The following is a 23,858-nucleotide window of genomic DNA, read 5'->3' as shown; positions in this document are numbered from 1 at the left end:
TCGTATTATCTACAAAACATAGTTGATACCTGCAAAATTATCCATCACTAATTGGGACACCCGTGGATTGTTTTGACTGGATATGAATGCTCTTCACGTCACTCAGCACGATCGGGCGGTCGATCCTTTCAACTTTACCGCAAGCGACACCTCGCGTGGCCTGCTTACCTAGCGTGAGGTCGCAGGTTTTCAGGTAATACCTTGATTGGCAATACTTAAGAGATTGTCCAGTCACAATTAAATAATCATAATGCTAAATTAACACTAGTTATATGTTAAAATACACGGACGATTTCTTAGTTTGCCATACACAGCGCGAATACAAATATCGCATGTTATTTATACATTGTCGGGGCCTAAATTTTGCAATCAGCTGTCTCGTGCGTGGTGTATTTTGCAATATAACAAAAACTGAATTAAAGCTAAAATATGTGGCAAATATTAAATCACAGACGCATTCTAATGATCCCGCATACAATCTTATAACCTAAACGTGCTTGTTGATCAAATTTAAATCTTGACATTTTTTCTGGGCCGGTCATCGGGGCCGGGTCTTAGCGAGCTTTCAATGGAGTTTGCCGATAAAAAAAACCTTACTTTACGTTCTTCATTTGACAAGTTTGAACTATCCGAAATGGTGTCAGTTATAAACAGTCAGAGTTCGAACTATTACTAGCTACAAAATTACTGTTTTTCTAGAAAAAAATGTGTGTTCGAACTATCCGCGTGTTCGAATTAATCGGAGGTTTACCGTAAGTACAATTTCAACATCAGTGAAAACCCTCGCTGTGAGTGTTTAGCACAGTTGAGACCTGTATTGCCATGGCAAGTGAAGTGTTAGTAAATGTTCTTTCAGATAGACTTGTATTTACAATAATGAACTTGATACTTTCAATTAATATTCCAACGTAAATAGCAATGTCGGCGCCTGATAGTACACCATGGAAACACAAAACGTTAACGTGGGTTTGCCATGTATTGTATTTTTATGTGTTTTGGATAACATTTTTTCAGATAGCCCACGTCAACAGAGAGCCCGCAGAAGGCATTTTTTAATGTATTATATCATATAACCAGCGGCAATACACAGAAAATTAGGGTAGTATTTCAGCTTAATTTTTTGTATCCATTTTTGTGGTTTCTTCAAATATCAAATTAAAACCTGAAATCTTCATACACAATGATAATTTTATGTCATACAGAAGTCGGCTAATTCCTTGAAACAGTTGACATTCACACTCGGAATTCAAATTAAATCATACAGTTTCACGTTGACTGAAACACTTTTATGGCAAGGGCAATAACTCTGAATTACAATTTTTGATTTCCTGAAGAACTAAAATAATTACTCTATATAGTTCATTTTGATTAACATGTATGTACTGTAAGATATATTATTAATCAAAGAAGTGTTCACTATTCAATAAAAAAAAATCTACCTTGAGGAATTCTACTCTTCCTTTTTAACTTGAGTTTGTTCTGGAATTAAAGAACATCCGTAATAAATAGAAGTTAAGCAACCCTATGTGTACATGTATATCCCAGAATTTTGTGTGCATGACGTCATCAGTTTATGTGGTTTTTCATCTACTAAATATACATGAATGACAAGATTTCATAACAACATTTTCTGAAGATTATGTTTTTGAGCATCAGTATTTGTGCCACAATTAATATTGGGTCTTTAGAATTCTTGGTCTAGTTACAAAATGTTGAGAAATCAAGTTATCAAAATAGACCTATGTCATGTCGTCGTTAAAATATGGCATTCCAGATAACGTCAATGTGTATATGTAGCATACATGTACACATTAAGTTGCCTAACCTCTCTAGTACATCAGAAACAGAGCTAAAGTCATGACTTGTATTATAATACTATAGACAGGTTCATATTCCAATTGCATGCTTAATACAAAGTATTGGAATATTTACCAAAAATCAGCAGATGCACATTTTTCATTTCTGGAAAAACATCAAAGAAATATAATGTACGTATACATATATCAAAAATTTAAAAGAGTAAACATAAACTGACTCTGTATACCATAACTGTAGACTATATGCAGATTGAGGATCTGAAGCAGACATTTTTATCTACCAATAATAAGTTATTATTTATCTAACGCCACCCTCACAACCATCACATCCCTTAGTCTGAGTTTCCTCTCACCCCAACACCAGATGTTCAACATTTTAACGATCAGAGGTCTGGTGTGTGACCAGATTAGGCCACAACCACCCCCCATTCCCTGAATCAAAAGGTGAAACTTGATGACAGTTTTCAGCATTTTATGTCACTTAACAAGAGGCCCAATGGGCCTGTATCGCTCACCTAGCTCTAGAGCAACTTTGAAGTTGATTGAGGTCATTTCTACAGATACTATGCTGATTATCATAGTAAGCTAGCTAGGTTTATTCATATTAATAAATTTTCTAGTCCTTCATTCCAGCATTTTATTGGCCTAATATCTGGTCTAGGAGGCTCTTGGCTATCGCAAAATTATTGTTTACAGATTTAAGCCGATTTCACCCCTGTGACCTTAAATGTAGGGTCATTCATATAAACAAACTTTGTAGCCCTTCACCCCAGCATGCTACAGGCCCAATATCAAGTCCCTGGGCCTCTTGGTTATTAAGAAGAAGTCATTTGAAGAATATAGCCTATTTGACCAATATGACCTTCAGTGAAGGTCAAGGCAATTCATTTGAACAAACTTGGTAGCCCTTCAACCAAGCATGCTACAGACCCAATACCAAGTCCCTGGGTCTCTTGGTTATTGAGAAGAAGTTGTTTGAAGAATATAGCCTATTTGACCCATGTCACCTCGAATGAAGGTCAAGGTCATGTATTTGAACAAACTTTGTAGTCCTTTACCGTAGCATGCTACAGGCCCAATATCAAGTCCCTGGGCCTCTTGGTTATTAAGAAGAAGTCATTTGAAGAATATAGCCTATTTGACCAATATGACCTTCAGTGAAGGTCAAGGCAATTCATTTGAACAAACTTGGTAGCCCTTCAACCAAGCATGCTACAGACCCAATACCAAGTCCCTGGGTCTCTTGGTTATTGAGAAGAAGTTTTTTGAAGAATATAGCCTATTTGACCCATTCGACCTGGAATGAAGGTCAAGGTCATTTATTTGAACAAACTTTGTTGCCCTTCACTCCAACATGCTACAGGTCCAATATCAAGTCCCTGGGCCTCTGGGCTTCTTGGTTATTGAGAAGAAGTTGTTTGAAGATTATAGCCTATTTGACCCATGTGACCTTTAATGAAGGTCAAGGTCATTTATTTGAACAAACTTAGTAGCCTTTCACCCCAGCATGCTACAGGCCCAATATCAAGTCCCTGGGCCTCTTGGTTATTGAGAAGAAGTCGTTTGAAGATTATAGCCTATTTGACAAATGTGACCTTGAATGAAGGTCAAGGTCATTTATTTGAACAAACTTTGTAGCCCCTCACCCCAGCATGCTACAGGCCCAATATCAAGTCCCTGGGCCTCTTGGTTATTGAGAAGAAGTCGTTTGAAGATTATAGCCTATTTGACCCATGTGACCTTGAATGAAGATCAACGTCATTTATTTGAACAAACTTTGTAGCCCTTCACTCCAACATGCTACAGGCCCAATATCAAGTTCCTGGGCCTCTTGGTTATTGAGAAGAAGTCGTTTGAAGATTATAGCCTATTTGACAAATGTGACCTTGAATGAAGGTCAAGGTCATTTATTTGAACAAACTTTGTAGCCCCTCACCCCAGCATGCTACAGGCCCAATATCAAGTCCCTGGGCCTCTTGGTTATTGAGAACAAGTCGTTTGAAGATTATAGCCTATTTGACCCATGTGACCTTGAATGAAGATCAACGTCATTTATTTGAACAAACTTTGTAGCCCTTCACTCCAACATGCTACAGGTCCAATATCAAGTCCCTGGGCCTCTTGGTTATTGAAAAGAAGTCGTTTGAAGATTATAGCCTATTTGACCCATGTGACCTTTAATGAAGGTCAAGGTCATTTATTTGAACAAACTTGGTAGTCCTTCACCCCAGCAAGCTACAGGCTCAATATCAAGTCCCTTGGCCTCTTGGTTATTGAGAAGAAGTCGTTTGAAGATTATAGCATATTTGACCCATGTGACCTTGAATGAAGGTCACAGTCATTTATTTTAACAAACTTAGTAGCCCTTCATCCCAGCATGCTACAGACCCAATATCAAGTCCCTGGACCTCTTGGTTATTGAGAAGAAGTCGTTTGAAGATTATAGCCTATTTGACCCATGTGACCTTGAATGAAGGTCAAGGTCAATTATTTGAACAAACTTGGTAGCCCTTCACCCCAGTATGCTACAGGCCCAATATGAAGTTCCTGGGCCTCTTGGTTATTGAGAAGTTGTTTAAATGAAAAAGTTGACGCCGGACGGCCGGCCGGACGGACGGACGACGGACGCCGCACCATGGCATAAGCTCACTTGCCCTTCGGGCAGGTGAGCTAATAAATATGCCAAGGCATAATACCTACCTTACGTGATGCATTGATAACCGAGATATTATTTATCCAAAAAAGCTTATCTAGCCAAAAATCAATATTCTTTTATGTATAACCCCTCACTAAGTCAAAAGTGTCAATTATAAGTAGATCTGGTGTTGGGGTGGGGGGCGCCAGAGCCAATTAAGTTATATATAAACTCCCCACATAGGTATTAAAATCATGCTATCTTGATCTTGTGCACATGACCAAGTAGGCTAAAACCGTTTCAATCATCAAATATAAAATCTTACCTAAAACCGTTTCAATTAGACAATATCAGTGACAGTAAAAGTAATTTATAAATAATTCTCGCAGATATCCATATATCAATTCTCGCAGATATGCATATTTCAAATTTCCCAATATCTTAGTCACAACAAATTTATTTAATCTTGCTTGTAACAAGCATTTTCATTGGCATTCAAATCTATGTCATCACCCCATAATGTAACAAGCATTTTCATAGGCATTCAAATCTATGTCATCACCCCATAATGTAACAAGCATTTTCATTGGCTTTCAAATCTATGTCATCACCCCATAATGTAACAAGAGGCCCAATGGGCCTGTATCGCTCACCTGGCTCTAGAGCAAATTTGCAGTTGATTGAGGTCATTTCTACAGATACTATGCTGATAACAACTTTATTCAAATATCAGAGTAAGCAAGTTTATTCATGTCAATATATTTTTTAGTCCCTCATTCCAGCATACTATTGGCCTAAGATCGGGTCTTGGCTCTTTGCTCTAAGCATGCTACAGACAGGCCCAATATCAAGTCCCTGGGCCTCTTGGTTATTGAGAAGAAGTCTTTTAAAGATCTTAACCTAATTGACCCATGTGACCTTGAATGAAGGTCAAGGTCATCTTTTTGAACAAACTTGGTAGCCCTTCACCCAAGCATGCTACAGGCCCAATATCAAGTCCCTGGACCTCTTGGTTATTGAGAAGAAGTCATTTGAAGATTATAGTGTATTTGACCCATGTGACCTTGAATGATAGTCAAGGTCATTTATTTTAACAAACTTGGTAGCCCTTCACCCCAGCATGCTACAGGCCCAATATCAATTCCCTGGGCCTCTTGGTTATTGAGAAGAAGTCGTTTGAAGATTATAGTGTATTTGACCCATGTGACCTTGAATGATAGTCAAGGTCATTTATTTTAACAAACTTGGTAGCCCTTCACTTTAGCATGCTACAGGCCCAATATCAAGTCCCTGGGCCCTAGTTATTGAGAAGAAGTTGTTTGAAGATTATAACCTTTTTGACCCATGTGACCTTGAATGAAGGTCAAGGTCATTTATTTTAACAAACTTGGTAGCCTTTCACCCCAGCATGCTACAGGCCCAATATCAAGTCCCTGGGCCTCTTGGTTATTGAGAAGAAGTCGTTTGAAGATTATAGTGTATTTGACCCATGTGACCTTGAATGATAGTCAAGGTCATTTATTTTAACAAACTTGGTAGCCCTTCACTTTAGCATGCTACAGGCCCAATATCAAGTCCCTGGGCCCTAGTTATTGAGAAGAAGTCGTTTGAAGATTATAACCTATTTGACCCATGTGACCTTGAATGAAGGTCAAGGTCATTTATTTTAACAAACTTGGTAGCCTTTCACCCCAGCATGATACAGGCCAAATATCAAGTCCCTGTGCCTCTTGGTTATTGAGAAGAAGTCTTTTGAAGATTATAGCCTATTTGACCCATGTGACCTTGAATGAAGGTCAAGGTCATTTATTTGAACAAACTTTGTAGCCCTTCACCCCAGCATGCTACAGGCCCAATATGAGGTCCCTGGGTCTTCTGGTTATTGAGAAGAAGTTGTTTAAATATTAAAGTGTATTTGACCCCTGTGACCTTGAATGAAGGTCAAAGTAATTTATTTTAACAAACTTGGTAGCCCTTCACTTTAGCATGCTACAGGCCCAATATCAAGTCCCTGGGCCTCTTGGTTATTGAGAAGAAGTCGTTTGAAGATTATAGCCTATTTGACAAATGTGACCTTGAATGAAAGTCAAAGTAATTTATTTTAACAAACTTGGTAGCCCTTCACTTTAGCATGCTACAGGTCCAATATCAAGTCCCTGGGCCTCTTGGTTATTGAGAAGAAGTCGTTTGAAGATTATAACCTATTTGACAAATGTGACCTTGAATGAAGGTCAAGGTCATTTATTTTAACAAACTTGGTAGCCCTTCATCCTAGCATGCTACAGTCTCAATATCAAGTCCCTGGGCCTCTTGGTTATTGAGAAGAAGTCGTTTGAAGATTATAGTCTATTTGACCCGTGTGACCTTGAATGAAAGTCAAGGTCATTTATTTTAACAAACTTGGTAGCCCTTCACCCCAGCATGCTACAGGCCCAATATCAGGTCCCTGGGGCTTTTGGTTATTGAGAAGAAGTCGTTTGAAGATTATAGCGTATTTGACCCCTGTGACCTTGAATGAAGGTCAAAGTAATTTATTTTAACAAACTTGGTAGCCCTTCACCCAAGCATACTACAGGCCCAATATGAAGTTCCTGGGCCTCTTGGTTATTGAGAAGAAGTTGTTTAAATGAAAAAAATGACGCCGGACGGACGGCCGGACGGCCGGACGGACGGACGGACGACGGACGCCGCACCATGGCATAAGCTCACTTGCCCTTCGGGCAGGTGAGCTAACAAGCATTTTCATTGGCTTTCAAATCTATGTCATCACCCCATAATGTCATATAACAAGAGTTGTCAGAAGACAACATAGTTCTCTGATCGGTTGAAAATTTGGAATTATATTTGTCAAAGTACATTAAATGTCACTGTCAAAGTCCCCAGGTCTGTATACATGTAGTACCAATGGAAAAATCTCGTCACAAAGAACGAAAGCAACGATGGAGGCGTAAATAGCAATAGCTTCGCGTCGGCGAGTTAAAAAATGAAGTCTCTATTTGTAACATCACTTTTGATTAGCTGATACAGCGGCGTAATAACTTCTAAGAGAAAAGAGTCCATTACTTAAAGTAGATTTTCACAGGGACTGCGTACAGTAGATTAGATTATAAGAATTAATTCTTATAACTTGAATATAGTTTTTATGTTCTGGAGCTACAACACATAGAGAAGCGCTATTTCCTAGTGTGGCATATTCTTCGAGTCTATGACTTAAAATCGTTGTACTCTCAGGTATAAAATTCTTTTGTGACAAAAAATGACTAGTCATGGGAATTAATTTCAATGCTATAGCCGCCATATTTATCCAGGCTTTATATGGTAATAAGCCTATCCATGTCTATCTAAACAGTTCCGTAAAATTATCAACAAAATTATGCTTCAATTTCCTGTTTTAAGCCCATCTTCTATACAATAGACCTTTGATTTCCCATACAGTAGTGTAAGACCTACATTGGACCTTTTTTTATACCTGGGCAATATTGTTTTTCTGAAATACATGTCAGCACTGTCCTGTAAGTTATTTTGATTAAATCCCTGCAAGTGGCGATACAGAAATCAACTAGGATCTATATATATATGTATATAATTATGTTTAAATAAATTTAAACAACCCTTAGGAAACAGTCAATACAGCCATGATATCTTTACTACACCACGTACGATGTCTTCCTCTCAACAACCTTAGCACCACACACACTAAAGGATATATATATATAGCTATCACAATTGATAAGGTATACATACTTAATAAAATAGATTTTGTGACAAAGCAAACAAATGCTGTATTTTACAATTGATTGCATAACCCAAAATACTTCAATATTAGATTTTCATCATCATTTTCCCCGAAAAGAACAATTATCAATACCGTAATTTCATAACTAATTATAACATATTAACAAAAAATTAACAAAGCTTGCAACCGGAAGAAAAGGACTTGACACAAGCAACATGCATTCCGACCTGAATGTGTAACTACTAACGTAAGGTTTTAATTCTACAACAACTGGTTTTTCATGGATCAAAATTAAATTGAGGACAAGCCATTATTTACTATAAAATTAATCAACACCATAACAATACCAACATCTTGTGCGCAACATACAGCTTTAAAACACAGGAGACGAAGATATTTTAAAATTGTCCAACTGTCCGTGATCGTTAATGGTGTGAATATCTTCCGTCTCTTCTTCCTCGAAATTTTGAGTCTGTTCATCGTTTGCCTCCAATCTACACACAGCAGAAGAATTCTGGGAATCCTGATCGCGATTTATCACATTATTTTTTGAACGCTTGTCTTTTGATGATGGATGATCTAAATTAACACCACTTGTCTCTTTTGCTTTTGTTCCTTCTTTTGACCTTGACCTTGCAGGTTGATGTTGACCTTGCTTTGTTCTTGACCTCTGACCTTTGTTGCTTACATTTAACACAGCACTTGATGTTAGCTGCTGCTTCTGTAACCGTGACGACTGACGAGTTGACTCTTCGTCTTTGTTGTTCACAGCAGCCGCGGCAACCGCTGCACCAACAGCAGCTGCAGCTTTTGAGGATTTCTGAGGGGCCGTCATTTGACCCCCAATTGGCACTGACATGGAATTTGAGTGTTTGTAGGAGTTCTCTGCTACTTTATTTTTGACAGGTTTTGTCTTTTCCTCGGCTAAAAGTCCACTTACAAATGAGAAATGATCTTTATTACCCGAGTAGGAGTTGGTTTGGTGTTCTAATGTCACTGATGGTATTGTTTGCTTTGACGCTTCTGGGACGTTCATTTCAGGAAGTGTTAATCGTACAGTTTGACCTTTATGAGGTAATGAAATGACCTCTGACCCCTGAACATGCTCCTGAGTATGTTCCTGTATATCACTTTCTCTCGATTTCATCTCATCGTCTGACTTGGTGTCCATTTCTTCGTGCTCCGTGACTTCTGGTACATCTTCATCTATAAATGCTATGTCATCACTAAGGCGACGGCTGTGAGTGGGAGTTGGCTCGTCAAGCTCTGAGCTGAGACGGCGTGTCAAGGGATGTACTTGATCAGCTTTCGTCTTGGCAGACGACGGTCGTCCTGATGACATATTTGGGTGTAGAGATTTGCTGGTGTCCCTTCGTCTTTGCTCCCCTGAAAAGAAAAAAACGGGTTAAGTAGGTAGGTACAAACAACACATACAAAACTAGAATATCAATGTTTTAATGAATCTATGTCTCCTGTTATCTGCCTAAAGGTCAAGGTTACAGTTACCAGGGATTTTCCTACAATAAAAACAGGGTCCATTAAAAAGGACTCATTCCCCTAAAACATTCTTGTGAAAATTCCAAATTTGTCACCGAAAATTCCCAATTTTGAAGTCACTTCTGAAATTAAGTAAATTTTATTTACAAAGACCTATACTAAGGTACTTTTGAAAATATAAAAAACAGCTCTAGATAACAAAATGAAATAAAAACAAGAGATCCCAGAGGGATCTTGGCGCCCACCATTGAATGATCTTTATAGGTTCCATGTCAGATTGATCTTTTCTCTACTTTTCCCTTCCTCTAAGTCTTACTAATCTGTGTAAATTCAGAAACAGCCCTCTAGGACTTTTCAAACAAGGGTAACCTATATATAAAATTTAAGATTTGGCGATAATGGCTGTCTGTTGTTTTCGGATTGGTCCCAAAATGCAACACCAGGGACCAAGGGGAACCTACATATGAAATTTTCAGAAAGATCCCTTCAGTACCTTCTGTAAAATAGCGATAACTAACTTCAATTGTCAAAATACAAGATGGCTGCCTGTCAGGCAGGTTGTTTTCTGACTGGTCTCAAAATCCAATATGCATAACTAGGCACAGAGGGCAACCTACAAATGAAATTTCAGAAAGATCCCTTCAGCAATTTCTGAGAAATAGCAATAACAAACTTCAATTGTCAAAATCCAAGATGGCTGCCTGTCGGCCATGTTGTTTTCCGATTGGTCTCAAAATGCAATATGCATAACTAGGCACCAAGGGGAACCTACATATAAAATTTGAGAAAGATCTCTTCAGTACTTTCTCAGAAATAGCGATAACAATCTTAAATTGTCAAAATCCAAGATGGCTGCCTGTCGGCCATGTTGTCTTCCGATTGGTCTCAAAATGCAATATGCATAACTAGGCACCAAGGGGAGCCTACATATGAAATTTGAGAAAGATCCCTTCAGTACTTTCTCAGAAATAGCGATAACAAACTTCAATTATCAAAATCCAAGATGGCTGCCTGTCGGCCATGTTGTCTTCCGATTGGTCTCAAAATGCAATATGCATAACTAAGTACCAAGGGGAGCCTACATATGAAATCTGAGAAAGATCCCTTCAGTACTTTCTCAGAAATAGCAATAACAAACTTCAATTATCAAAATACAAGATGGCTGCCTGTCGGCCATGTTGTCTTCCGATTGGTCTCAAATGCAATATGTATAACTAAGTACCAAGGGGAGCCTACATATGAAATCTGAGAAAGATCCCTTCAGTACTTTTTCAGAAATAGCGATAACAAACTTCAATTATCAAAATCCAAGATGGCTGCCTGTCGGCCATGTTGTTTTCCGATTGGTCTCAAAATGCAATATGCATAACTAGGCACCAAGTGGAACCTACATATGAAATTTGAGAAAGATCCCTTCAGTACTTTCTGAAAAATAGCGATAACAAACTTCTATTATCAAAATCCAAGATGGCTGCCTGTCGGCCATGTTGTTTTCCGATTGGTCTCAAAATGCAATATGCATAACTAGGCACCAAGGGGAGCCTACATATGAAATTTGAGAAAGATCCCTTCAGTACTTTCTCAGAAATAGCGATAACAAACTTCAATTGTCAAAATCCAAGATGGCTGCCTGTCGGCCATGTTGTTTTCCGATTGGTCTCAAAATGCAATATGCATAACTAGGCACCAAGGGGAGCCTACATATGAAATTTGAGAAAGATCCCTTCAGTACTTTCTCAGAAATAGCGATAACAAACTTCAATTGTCAAAATCCAAGATGGCTGCCTGTCGGCCATGTTGTTTTCCGATTGGTCTCAAAATGCAATATGCATAACTAGGCACCAAGGGGAACCCACATATGAAATTTGAGAAAGATCCCTTCAGTACTTTCGGAGGATTAGCGATAACAAGAATTGTTTACGGACGGACGGAGGGACGGACGGACGGACGGACGGACGGAGGGACGGACGACGGACCACGGACGCAGGGCGATTTGAATAGCCCACCATCTGATGATGGTGGGCTAATAAAACATAAGGGCATTATTCGTCAAAGAAAAACTAAAGTTTGTATGAATTTCACTATTTTTTTTATTTTTCCCAATGTCACATTTCGTCGCTCAGAAATTCCCAATTCAATGGACCCTGGACCCGGTTGAAAAATTATAGGAAAATCCCTGGTTAACTAACTTAAGCCACTTTACATTGGCTTTGGGTGATGCATCTATGTTTCAAGATTCATCAAGTTATCTTTGATAGTTCGATTGCACAGACTGAAAATTATGCACTTATTTGATAGTTCAACTGCACAGAGAAGGTTTTCCTGAACATTTCGCACTTATTTGACCTTTGATGTTGAGGTCAAGGTCACAATGACCTTATTTAAGATCACTGCACCCAACCTCTGCATGTTTCCAGCTTCTTCAAGACACATTTAATAGCTCATGAATTATGGCCCTGACTTTATATAAAGTGGAAGGAAAATGTAGCAAAATGATTAAATAATTGTGAAATATGCTCTCATCATTCTGTGGTTAATTTACAGAGCTGAGCATGGAACAATGAACCATGAAAGGATTGTCAGTAACTCTACAATTACTGTACAAAGACTCACTACATCAGCTGAAATTTTGTGAGTTTGAGACCCAGTTAGGGCACGAGTCATAAAGTTGTCTTCCCTCGTCAATTGTTTTACTATGTTATAGTATTTCACAAACTGATATTGTAGCACACATTTCTTACGTTTCTGTTTGGCTATAGAGATAGCATCGTCAGAGGAGGCGTTGGTGTTGCCAATTTGAATTGGAGTATGATCATAAGCTGGTGGTGGAGTATTGGAGTGAGCCTTGTTGTTTCTCTCCTTCTCTAGTTTCAGTTCCATCATCTGTCGACGCTCTTTCACCTCCAGTTCCAGTGCATGCAGCTGTCGTTCAGTCTGATCAACTCCTCGAGTCAAATCCTGTAAAATAATAAAACAGTAAGTCAAGACTTCAGGTGTTGGAGAAATCATTCAAACCATATTCTACACAATAAGCACATATATGCTCCTAAAATATCACAAAGAAATGTGCTTCTCATATCTCACCATGTTGGATAGAGTTTCTCTAATATCTTATGATCACCATGATGGATAGAGTTTCTCTCATATCTCACGATGATGGATAGAGTTTCTCTCATATCTCACCATGATGGATAGAGTTTCTCTCATATCTCACCATGTTGGATAAAGTTTCTCTCATATCTCACCATGAAGGATAAAGTTTCTCTCATATCTCACCATGTTGGATAGATTTTCTCTCATATCTCACCATGTTGGATAAAGTTTCTCTCATATCTCACCATGATGGATAAGTTTCTCTCATATCTCACCATGTTGGATAGAGTTTCTCTCATATCTCACCATGTTGGATAAGTTTCTCTCATATCTCACCATGATGGATAAAGTTTCTCTCATATCTCACCATGTTGGATAGAGTTTCTCTCATATCTCACCATGTTGGATAGAGTTTCTCTCATATTCCACCATGTTGGACAGAGTTTGCCTATGTCAGAAAAATCTATCAAAGAGGACAACTCTTAAAACGTTGTCTGCTTGTGTTCACATCTGTCAGTCATCATTGATGGATTCAGGAAAATGTTTTCATAAGAAATTAAGGTTGAGAAAAAAAGTTTTTTGTGTTTGCTGTTTCTCTGTCAGTGAAGTAAGCAACCTAATTATATGGACACTTTAATGAAGTCAATCTTTTTTCCATGGAAGAAAGAGGGATGTATGTAAGCAACAAATGTTTCAGGTCAAATACATTATGTACATTTATACATTTCCTTAAAGAAAACAAACATTAACAAGAGGCCCAGAGGGCCTGTATCGCTCACCTGGTTTCATGAGATATGAAACAAGAACTATGCTTAAGTATATTTGCCACTGGTATTGCTATGTCAATATATATCATATGCATTTTATATGGTTACATGAACATTGTTTTTATTGTAATTCTAACAAGAGATCCCAGAGGGATCTTGGCGCCCACCATTGAATGATCTTTATAGGTTCCATGTCAGATTGATCTTTTCCCTACTTTTCCCTTCCTCTAAGTCTTACTTATCTGTGTAAATTCAGAAACAGCCCTCTAGTACTTTTCAAACAAGGGGAACCTACATACAGAATTTAAGATTTAGCTATAATGGCTGTCTGTCGGCCATGTTGTTTTCGTATTGGTCCCAATATGCAAAACTAGGCACTGAGGGGAACCTACATATGAAATTTGAAAAAGATCCCTTCAGTACTTTCACAGAAATAGCGATAACAAACTTCAATTGTCAAAATCCGAAATGGCTGCCTGTCGGACATGTTGTTTTCTGATTAGTCTCAAAATGCAATATGCATAACTAGGCACCGACGGGAACATGCATATGAAATTTTAGAAAGATCCATTCAGTGCTTTCTCAGAAATAGCGATAACAAACTTCAATTGTCAAAATCCAAGATGGCTGCCTGTCAGCAATGTTGTTTTCCTATTGGTCTCAAAATGCAATATGCATAAGTAGGCATCAAGGGGAACCTACATATGAAATTTGAGAAAGATCCCTTCAGTTCTTTCAAAGAAAAAGCGATAACAAACTTCAATTGTCAAAACCCAAGATGGCTGCCTGTTGGCCAAGTTGTTTTCCGATTGGTCTCAAAATGCAATATTCATAACTAGGCACTGAGGGGAACCTGCATATGAAATTTCAGAAAGATCCCTTCATTACTTTCACAGAAATAGCGATAACAAACTTTAATTGTCAGAATCCAAGATGGCTGCCTGTCAGCCATGTTGTTTTCTGATTAGTCTCAAAATGCAATATGCATAACCAGGCACAAAGAGGAACCTGCATATGAAATTTGAGGAAGATCCCTTCAGTACTTTCACAGAAATAGCGATAACAAACTTCAATGGTCAAACTCCAAGATGGCTGTCTGTCGGCCATTTTGGTTTCCGATTGGTCCCAAAATGCAATATGCATAACTAGGCACCAAAGGGAACCTACATATAAAATTTGAGAAAGATCCCTTCAGTACTTCCTCAGAATTAGCGTTAACAAACTCCAATTGTCAAAATCCAAGATGGCTGCCTGTCGGCCATGTTGTTTTCCGATTGGTCCCAAAATGAAATATGCATAACTAGGCACCAAAGGGAACCTACATATGAAATTTGAGAAAGATCCCTTCAATACTTTCTCAGAAATAGAGATAACAAACTTCAATTGTCAAAATCCAAGATGGCTGCCTGTCGGCCATGTTGTTTTCTGATCGGTCCCAAAATGCAATATGCATAACTAGGCACCAAGGGGAACCTACATATGAAATTTGAGAAAGATCCCTTCAATACTATCTCAGAAATAGAGATAACAAACTTCAATTGTCAAAATCCAAGATGGCTGCCTGTCGGCCATGTTGTTTTCCGATCGGTCCCAAAATGCAATATGCACAACTAGGCACCAAGGGGAACCTACATATGAAATTTGAGAAAGATCCCATCAGCACTTTCTCAGAAATAGCGATAACAAGAATTGTTTACGGACGGAGGGACAGACGGAGGGACGGACGGACAGACGGGCGGAGGGACGGACCACGGACCACGGACGCAGGGCGATTTGAATAGCCCACCATCTGATGATGGTGGGCTAAAAATGTCAATTTAGCCAAATTGATCCCTTTTGGCCCCGCCCCTCAGCCCCCCGGGGGTCAGCCCCACCAATTGTACAATTTTGAATCCCTACCCCAAGGGAATGCTACCAAGCGAATATGAGCGATATATATACAGTGCATTTCACTTAATCGGGTAACGCTTAATCGGGTATTTCGTTTAATTGGGTAAAATTTTAAAAACCAAAACCATTTTCTCTTAAATCATGTTAAAAAAATTCGTTTAATTGGGTTGGAAAAGTCGTATTTTTCGGTTATTCGAATAGAACAATCGGGACAAAAAATAGAAATGCTCCGATTTTCACGAAAGTCATCGCGTATTTCTTTAAGTTTTAGACATTTATCAACAAATAGTGTAATTTTGATGGTTCAAATGTCAAAAAACAGTTAAATATTACCTTAAACGGTAATGTTATGTCGGGGTTTTGTCATGTTCAGAACTGTGTTGTTGTTGATTCTGCCTCGTGTGGTTTTTCCCCAACAGGAAGTCGACTAAGAATTGTGGGTAAAATTAAATGTTATTTTTAGAGTCAGTAGCAGGCAAAACGTAATGGGGTTTTAAAAGCATAATTAAGCGACTAGACAATTAAACTTTTACGTCTGGGATGTAAAATCTTCGAAGCAAAAACCAAAACAATAGGTTTTTACCTGGGTCTGATATTGCTACAGATCGATTGATATCACCGCTTACTGTATGTGGCGAATCCAAAGTGAGGGGTTCGCCACGGGGAAATGTGACGACACCGATAGACAGGTGAGTTAAAAATCAGTAGCGAGCAGTAAAAGGACAGACGCCCGACGTTAGCTCATAATTCCTATTCAGGTTAGGATTAGAACTGGTTAATAAAAACATTACATTGGATTTCGTGTTGTTTTATCAGTGACTGCCAGTGTCAAGTTCGTATAAATTTATACCACAGGAAACGACCTTAATAAACTTGGTTTCTCCGATCTCTGTGCTTTGGTAATTGGAAATAATATGGAATATTTTAAACTTCAAAGCGAACATAAGAATGTCTCTATGATAAACATAAATGATTTTAGATGTAATTGTCGGCGAGTCCTTAGATCGTATGTCAAATTAGGAACACACGGATGAAACAGGGATGTATGACCCCCCGATTTGAGGTGCTACGATTGTACTGTGCCGCGAATAAGAAAATCATTAAGGTTTTGTTATTTTAATACACACATTTTTATACAATTAGTAATAGTAATCTGACAATTTGACATCAGTAAAAGCACAAACAAAAACACCGTTTATTAACAATAATAACGCAAATATTTTCATCCAAAATCGACCCAAGTCTGACTACCATTACGGACCAAATCCAAGATGGCGACGTGCATTTCGGCTTATCGGGTAAGTCGGTTAATCGGGTAAAAAGTCCCGGCAAATAGGCAACCCGATTAAGCGGAATGCACTGTATATCAATTGCTTAGTTTCAGAGAAGAGGTTGTTTATATCAATTTAGGCAAATTGACCCCTTCTGGCCGCTCCTTCAGCCCTCAGGGGGGTCAGCCCTATCATTTGTACAATTTTGAATCCCTACCCCAAGGGGATATTACCAGTCAAATTTGTGAGATATCCATTGCTTAGTTTCAGAGGAGAAGTCGTTTATATCAATCTAGCCAAACTGGCCCTTTTTGGCCCCACCCTAAGACACCCAGGGGGTGAGCCCCACCATTTGTACAATTTTGAATTCCTACCCCAAGTAGGTGCTACAAGGAAAATACGTGAGATATCCATTGCTTAGTTTCAGAGGAGAAGTTGTTTATATCAATTTAGCCAAATTGGCCCTGTTTGGCCCCGCCCCTCAGCGCCCCGGGGGGTCAGCCCCACCATTTGTACAATTTTGAGTCCCCACTCAATAGTGATGCTACCAGGCAAATATGAGCGATATCCATTGCTTAGTTTCAGAGAAGAAGTCGTTTATATCAATAGAGCCCAATTGACCACATTTGGCCCCGCCCCTCAGGCCCCTGGGGGGTCAGCCCCATCATTTGTACAATTTTGAATCCCCACCACATAGTGATGCTACCAGGCAAATATGAGCAATATCCAATGCTCGGTTTCAGAGAAGAAGTCGTTTATATCAATATAGCCCGATTTACCTCATTTGGCCCTGCCCTAGAGGCGCCCAGGGGGTCAGCCCCACCATTTGTACAATTTTGAGTCCCCTACCCATAGGGATGCTTCTGACCAAATTTGGTGAAATTCCGATCAGCTGTTATGAAGAAGAAGTCAAATAAGTTGTTGACGGACGGACGGAAGGACGACGGTCGGACGACGGACGCCACGGTATGGCATAAGCTCACCTTGGTCCTTCGGACCAGGTGAGCTAAAAATGATTTCCAGTTTAAACAATCTGACAGAAAAGCTGTTGCTGTCTACTGAATCTTCATGAACTGTAACTTTTCCTGGAAGGTTTCTGACCTTAAGATAGACAAGTACTATCCTATTTGGACTTACCTGTAACTTTTCCTGGAAGGTTTCTGACCTTAAGATAGACTAGTACTATCCTATTTGTACTTACCTGTAACTTTTCCTGGAAGGTTTCGGACCTTAAGATAGACTAGTACTATCCTATTTGTACTTACCTGTAACTTTTCCTGGAAGGTTTCTGACCTTAAGATAGACTAGTACTATCCTATTTGTACTTACTTGTAACTTTTCCTGGAAGGTTTCTGACCTTAAGATAGACTAGTACTATCCTATTTGTACTTACCTGTAACTTTTCCTGGAAGGTTTCTGACCTTAAGATAGACTAGTACTATCCTATTTGGACTTACCTGTAACTTTTCCTGTAAAGACGACCCAAGACTACTGATCTTCTTAACCTCCTGGACTTGTCCGGATTTGTCCAAGATTTCAGGCCTGTTTGAAAAAACACAATTAAATAAAACGTTTCACCATAACATCATGAGGTTAAGTCTCCTAGATCCTATCAATTGTAGCAGTGATAGCTCAGTTTGTTCGAGCATTGGCTTACATAATCTTGGGTGAATATCCAAGGTGTGTGGTTCACAGCTCCCAACCAACAACAGTTTGTGTTTCTCAGGAAGCTATCAAACGGATCAAACTGTACTGACATGGACACTTTACCCACATTGTTCTGGATAACATAAGACAGCCCTCATGTATGTTGTTCAGTGAGGTAGCCACTAGCTACTACAAGGAGACCTAGCCTCAACATGGTCCTGGCTGTTCACAGGGCGATAAACCCAATAAACAAACCTATCGATTGTTCACCTTCCGAGTATAACATGCTAGTTTCCTACACTCTCACAAATGATTTACTACAGACAGCTACGATTATCCTCCTTATATAACACAAGGGTATCAAAGTTACCTGGTATACAAAACTGACTTTTTATTAATTTCCAGCTAAATGTGTAAGTGAAGATAAACAAGAGGTCTAAAGGACCTGTATCTCTCAATCAGATATGTTTTTCAATAAACATAGCAAAATGCTCATTTGAATTATATTACATACCGGTATGTTTTTGTTTTTTTCTGATTTAGATCCACCTTTTACAACCATGCATTAGACTCAACACTTTTCCTTTATTCAATATCTAGTTTCCTGGTGGAAGATTACTCAAAGTAAATTCAGTCATGAAGCACTCAACTACAATATCAATTATCATGATTTCCTATGTCGCATAGTAACACAAATAAAGAAGGAAGACCAGGCCTCGAACTCACAACCTACAGCACTAATGTCCTAGCCAGAAATACCAACAACTTTCACCACTATGCCACATCCATGTTCTCTTGCTTTCCTATACATATATATATTGGGCTCCACACTTCTGCCTCCATGGAGGATGTAGACTCTAAACTTGTACAAAATTGAGTTCCCTCTATGTAAGGATGCTGCAATCCAAACATTATCAAATTCCTTCACCTCAACAAAAGATCAAGGTTTTGTAAGAGTAATCTCTTTTACCCCAATGTTCGACCAGGTGAGCAAAAAATTTCCAATGTTTTACAGAGAAATCAGACATATTTTATAATACTGCTAACACATGGGATTTAATATTAGACTATAACCAAGGGTACATATACGGTTTTTTGTTTGGTTTGGTTTATTTTTGTTTAACGTCCAATCAACAGCCAGGGTCATTTAAGGATGTGCCTGGTTTTTGAGGTGGAGGAAAGCCGGAGTACCCGGAGAAAAACCATTGGCCTACGGTCAGTACCAGGTAACTACCCCACGTAGGTTTCGAACTCGCAACCAAGAGATGGAGGGCTAGTGTCAAAGTGTCGGGACACCTGATCCACTCGGCCACGGCATATATTATACATATAGGGACTGTCTACACCACTTACTGGAACTGTGAGATGACGGAGGCGTAGATTCCTGACGAAGCTGACGCCGTACAGCTACTGTCTAATTTGTACAAGTTAGTAGTGGTATCCTCTAAGTTAGCAATTGTAACTGGCACTTTGGTCAAATCAGCATCACTGAAAACGGACAGGTAGTCAAGTTAACATGGACAATATACTAGCTGAAAAACACCACTAAGTTTCCCCATCATAGCCACCATTAGATCTTCATATCGTAGTGTATTTATAATTAAGATCTGAATTTAAATCAGATTGCACTATGTTCACAATAAATTAATTTGACTTTAATTTGATCCGACAGGTAAAATTTCAAATTGCCAATCATTATAGAAATTAAAAGGAAAATGGCTTCGATTCCATATTAATTTAATGAACATTTGAATAAATATTAATGATGTTATTGAAAAAATTCTTTTTTTTAAGGATATTACATATCGTCACAACTTCTAGTGAGAGAATCAAATCGTATTATTTTCATCAAAAACACACATCCTTTATGCTTCATGGTTTTGGTAAAAAAAAAATATTAAAATTTTAAAAACATTATATATTCTTGCAGTGTGAGAATAAAATTTTATTATTTCTATCATAAAAAGTTCCTTTATGCTTTAAGCTTTTTGTAAAATCTACCAAAATTTTGAGAGAAAAAAAAGAAAAAAAAAACTGGTTACAGTTTACTTACTCTTTGTTGAGTTTGTAGAAACCAAAGTCGAAGTTGTGTGTTGATCTGTTCGGTGTGTTGGAGGAGGTACACAGGAGGAAGTAAAAATCCTCCCGGCCCTGTGAGGGAAGGGATTTCAGCAGGGTCTGGTGGACGCTCCTCTCTCGCATTGACAGCCGGGACGCTGTATTTCTCCGGGAGTGATACCATCCTACTATACACTGGAAACATCCAATATGCACGATATTGTTAGCATTAGGTTGTCCCTATAGTTATAAATATAGCCTTTGGAAGCACAGAAATTGAAAATGACCTATTTTTCAAAAAATACTTAAAAATATATGGATGAAATCCTATTTAATCTGAAAAGCAAGCAAGAAAATAACTCACTTGAACCCTGTCTGACATTACCAAAGTTAAAATTAAAATAAAACTATTCGTGGACTTTCCTTGTTAATTTAGAAATGGCCTATTAGCAAAGTTAAAATCAAAATGAAACTTCATGGACTTTCCTTATTAATTTAGAACTGGCCGATTTCCTTAATAAGGAAAAGTTGTAATGTTACAAATACTTAAATACTTAAAGAGAGTAACAGCACAACAGACCTTTTCTCCGTGTCTTTTTATCTGCTCTGTGATGCATTTTTGTAACTGTTCTTTTCTGGATATATTTGTCTCCCTTTGCAGCTCGTGGCATGAATAAACATCTGAAAAAAAATAAAATAAGTTTTGAAAAAAGTTATATAGCAACATCTTAACATAGGAAACAGACCACACTTTCAGTTATCAAACAAAGGTTATTTTATGTTTTTAAGATTTCCATAAATACACTTGATGCATTTGATGTTAATTTTGTTAAAAGTGTCTCATGGCACTGAACAAATTTTGTGAAGAGTTCTACCTCTGGGCAATGTTTTTAGAGTGTTCTCCCTTTACATGTTTATTCTACACAGTAGGCAAATATAGATTTATGTCTCTGATTAAATGATGAATATATATTTGATTTTTGATTTTATTACCAATGGTAAAATACTAATATTTTGATTTTGATCTACACCTATCCAGGGTTTTGACACTGGTGAGGAATAATCTGATCTGAACAATGACATTACTTAATCAGACCTGTATCAACACTGATGCGACTTTTTCTGTTATAAAGGATTCGTGATCATGACATCATTGACAACTGTTTTTGGTTATATGCTTGGAAAATAGTTATGTTATTAAGATAAGAATGTTCTTGACCTTATGTTGGATATTTTTTAAAGAAACACTTCATGGCCAACAAGACCCCAATCAAACTTATTGTATAACATTATATTATGCACTGTCTATATATTTTATCCAGTAATAATAAGACCAGAGATTAACAACAAAATATTGATAAAGTAGGTGGCCCTTATTCCATGACAATAACTTTATATTTGCATTTTTTGGGGAATTTTTATTGAACCAAATTAGTCATGGGTGGGCTTATTGTCAGGCATGAGTGTATTGCTAGACAAGGTCGAATAATATTATTCTTGCAAAGGGCAATAACTCTGTAAGTTACTGTCGAATACGTCCAAATTTTCGTACTCATCAAAGATCTTGTTGATATATATGGCTGCATACAAGGTTTCATCAAACTTGGTTGATATTTACTCCAGTCATCATGTTCACAAGGTCCATTTATATTATTTTTACAAAGGGCAATAACTCTGTAAGTTACAGTCGAGTAATTCCCATTTTCAAACTCGTATGAGATCTTGTTGATATATGGCTGTGTACAAAGTTTCCTCAAATTTGGTTAATATTTCCTCTAGTTATCGTGTCCACAAGGTATTGTTGACGGACATACACCAAAACATATTAAAGCTTACTTTAGTCCTTTAATTTGGACCAGGTGGGCTATTATAAATGGAGTAATTCAGCTACATGATTTTTCTATACTTACATAGTTTTGTCTCTACCTTGTAGTTGTTGATCTGAGAATCACTAATGGTGTCCTTCACAGAGTGACTTACTTTTCCTATCAGCAGTCCCTCCTGTCAATATAAAACAGATGTTCTCAGTGTATCAAAATATATGATTTGAGGAGTCCTTGGCCTATATACTACTTAGTCATGCTAATTATATTTACTTACATATTATACAAGGTATACATAATGAATATATTGTGTAACAGTGGTGACATAATTATGCAAATAACTCTGCCTTCACTAGCAATAAAACCCAGGACCCCTGGCCTAGATCTATATATAATCATGAGGCTTTATATTATTAGTTAGAATTGCTTCTTTGGTTTAGCTGGTTATCACATAAGTGAACATTTGAATTGAAGCTACATGCTTCAATAGTTCAGACACGTATTTCATGAAACAATATAAAACTTAATATACTGCAATTAAAATTGTTTTTATTTTTATATCAAATGTCGACAATATTGTTTCGATTTTGTAGCTAGATACATATATAGAACCACAGCTGTTATTGTGATTGTGTGATTGTTGGCAAAAGTAACTAAATCACAATATAATTGTATTGCTAGAGTTGGCCTTTTTATCATCGATCTGTACTCGGTCCATTATATATATGTAAACAATAAGATCAAACACCGAAATTGCTCGATTTCAAAAACCATCCAAAGTCGTCTTGGATTTTAAATTTGCCGTCGTCCGACATGATGGAAATAGCATATATCGTTTGTATTATATCGTTCGCGATAGAGACTTGGATATAGCGTAAGACATGATGAAGGTTCGCTGTGGCCAAGGTGGCATCGGTTTAACAATTGGTCTCTGGCATCACATTACTTGGCCAGCTGATGACTCAGTCAACTTGTCACTGTCAGAGCTATGCCAGGAATCTAAATTGCGTATATTTGTAAATAGTGTTGACCAACTTGTATTCATACATATATGAAACTTGTTTGTGATGTATAAAAGACAGTGGTATCACTCCACGCATACCTGATCACCAGAACAACGAGTCTGATCGTAAAATAAGGAAGCTAGCACTGGTCCTGAAATTATTGCCGCCATTTTTGTCTCATCCTCTTCATTTTCACTTCCGCTTCCTGTTAGGACGGTCTCTCAGGGGAATGCTACCTATGACGAAACGGGCACACTCACATTAACTATCATTAAAAAAGAAATCTTAGTTAATTAAAATCATTGAAAGTGAAGTAGAATTATTCATTTATTCCACTTTACAAGACACTGATGTAACGTAAACATAGCACCGGCTAGGGGGCGATACTAAAACTACTCCGAGTGACGGTAATGGCGTGAACCGGATACTAATGTTTCTGGGATAAATACGACAAAGAATTAAGACACTTAAAAAATCTCGTGAGCCCTGCCATTCGTTTCGTTCTGTTTTCCCATATCAAAGGGGGAATTCATCATTTAAAATGTTTGTTAAGATTGGTATTTTCTCGTCTTCTTTTCTTCTTTCCTCATTTCATCCTGACATTGACAGCTTAAGTGACG

The 23,858-nt window shown here is 38.0% G+C and overlaps 1 protein-coding gene across 1 annotated transcript; it reads right to left on the bottom strand.

The window, feature by feature from the left end:
- Positions 1–7,411: 7,411 nt before the first annotated feature.
- LOC117339895 (BRISC complex subunit Abraxas 2-like) lies at positions 7,412–23,456 on the bottom strand. Its single transcript, XM_033901607.1, has 8 exons — positions 23,337–23,456; positions 22,322–22,412; positions 20,992–21,092; positions 20,407–20,606; positions 19,707–19,841; positions 18,164–18,248; positions 12,427–12,643; positions 7,412–9,574 (listed from the first exon to the last, which is right to left on the bottom strand). Exons 1-8 carry the CDS (start codon positions 23,406–23,408, stop codon positions 8,562–8,564), a joined length of 1,914 nt encoding a protein of 637 aa, XP_033757498.1. The 5' UTR covers positions 23,409–23,456; the 3' UTR covers positions 7,412–8,561.
- Between the last annotated feature and the right edge of the window lie 402 nt (positions 23,457–23,858).

Source organism: Pecten maximus, chromosome 12 (genome assembly GCF_902652985.1).
Source record: "Pecten maximus chromosome 12, xPecMax1.1, whole genome shotgun sequence".
Classification (NCBI taxonomy): Eukaryota; Metazoa; Mollusca; class Bivalvia; order Pectinida; family Pectinidae; genus Pecten; species Pecten maximus.
Note: the sequence above shows the minus strand (reverse complement) of the source record. Positions and strands in the feature narration are given on the sequence as shown.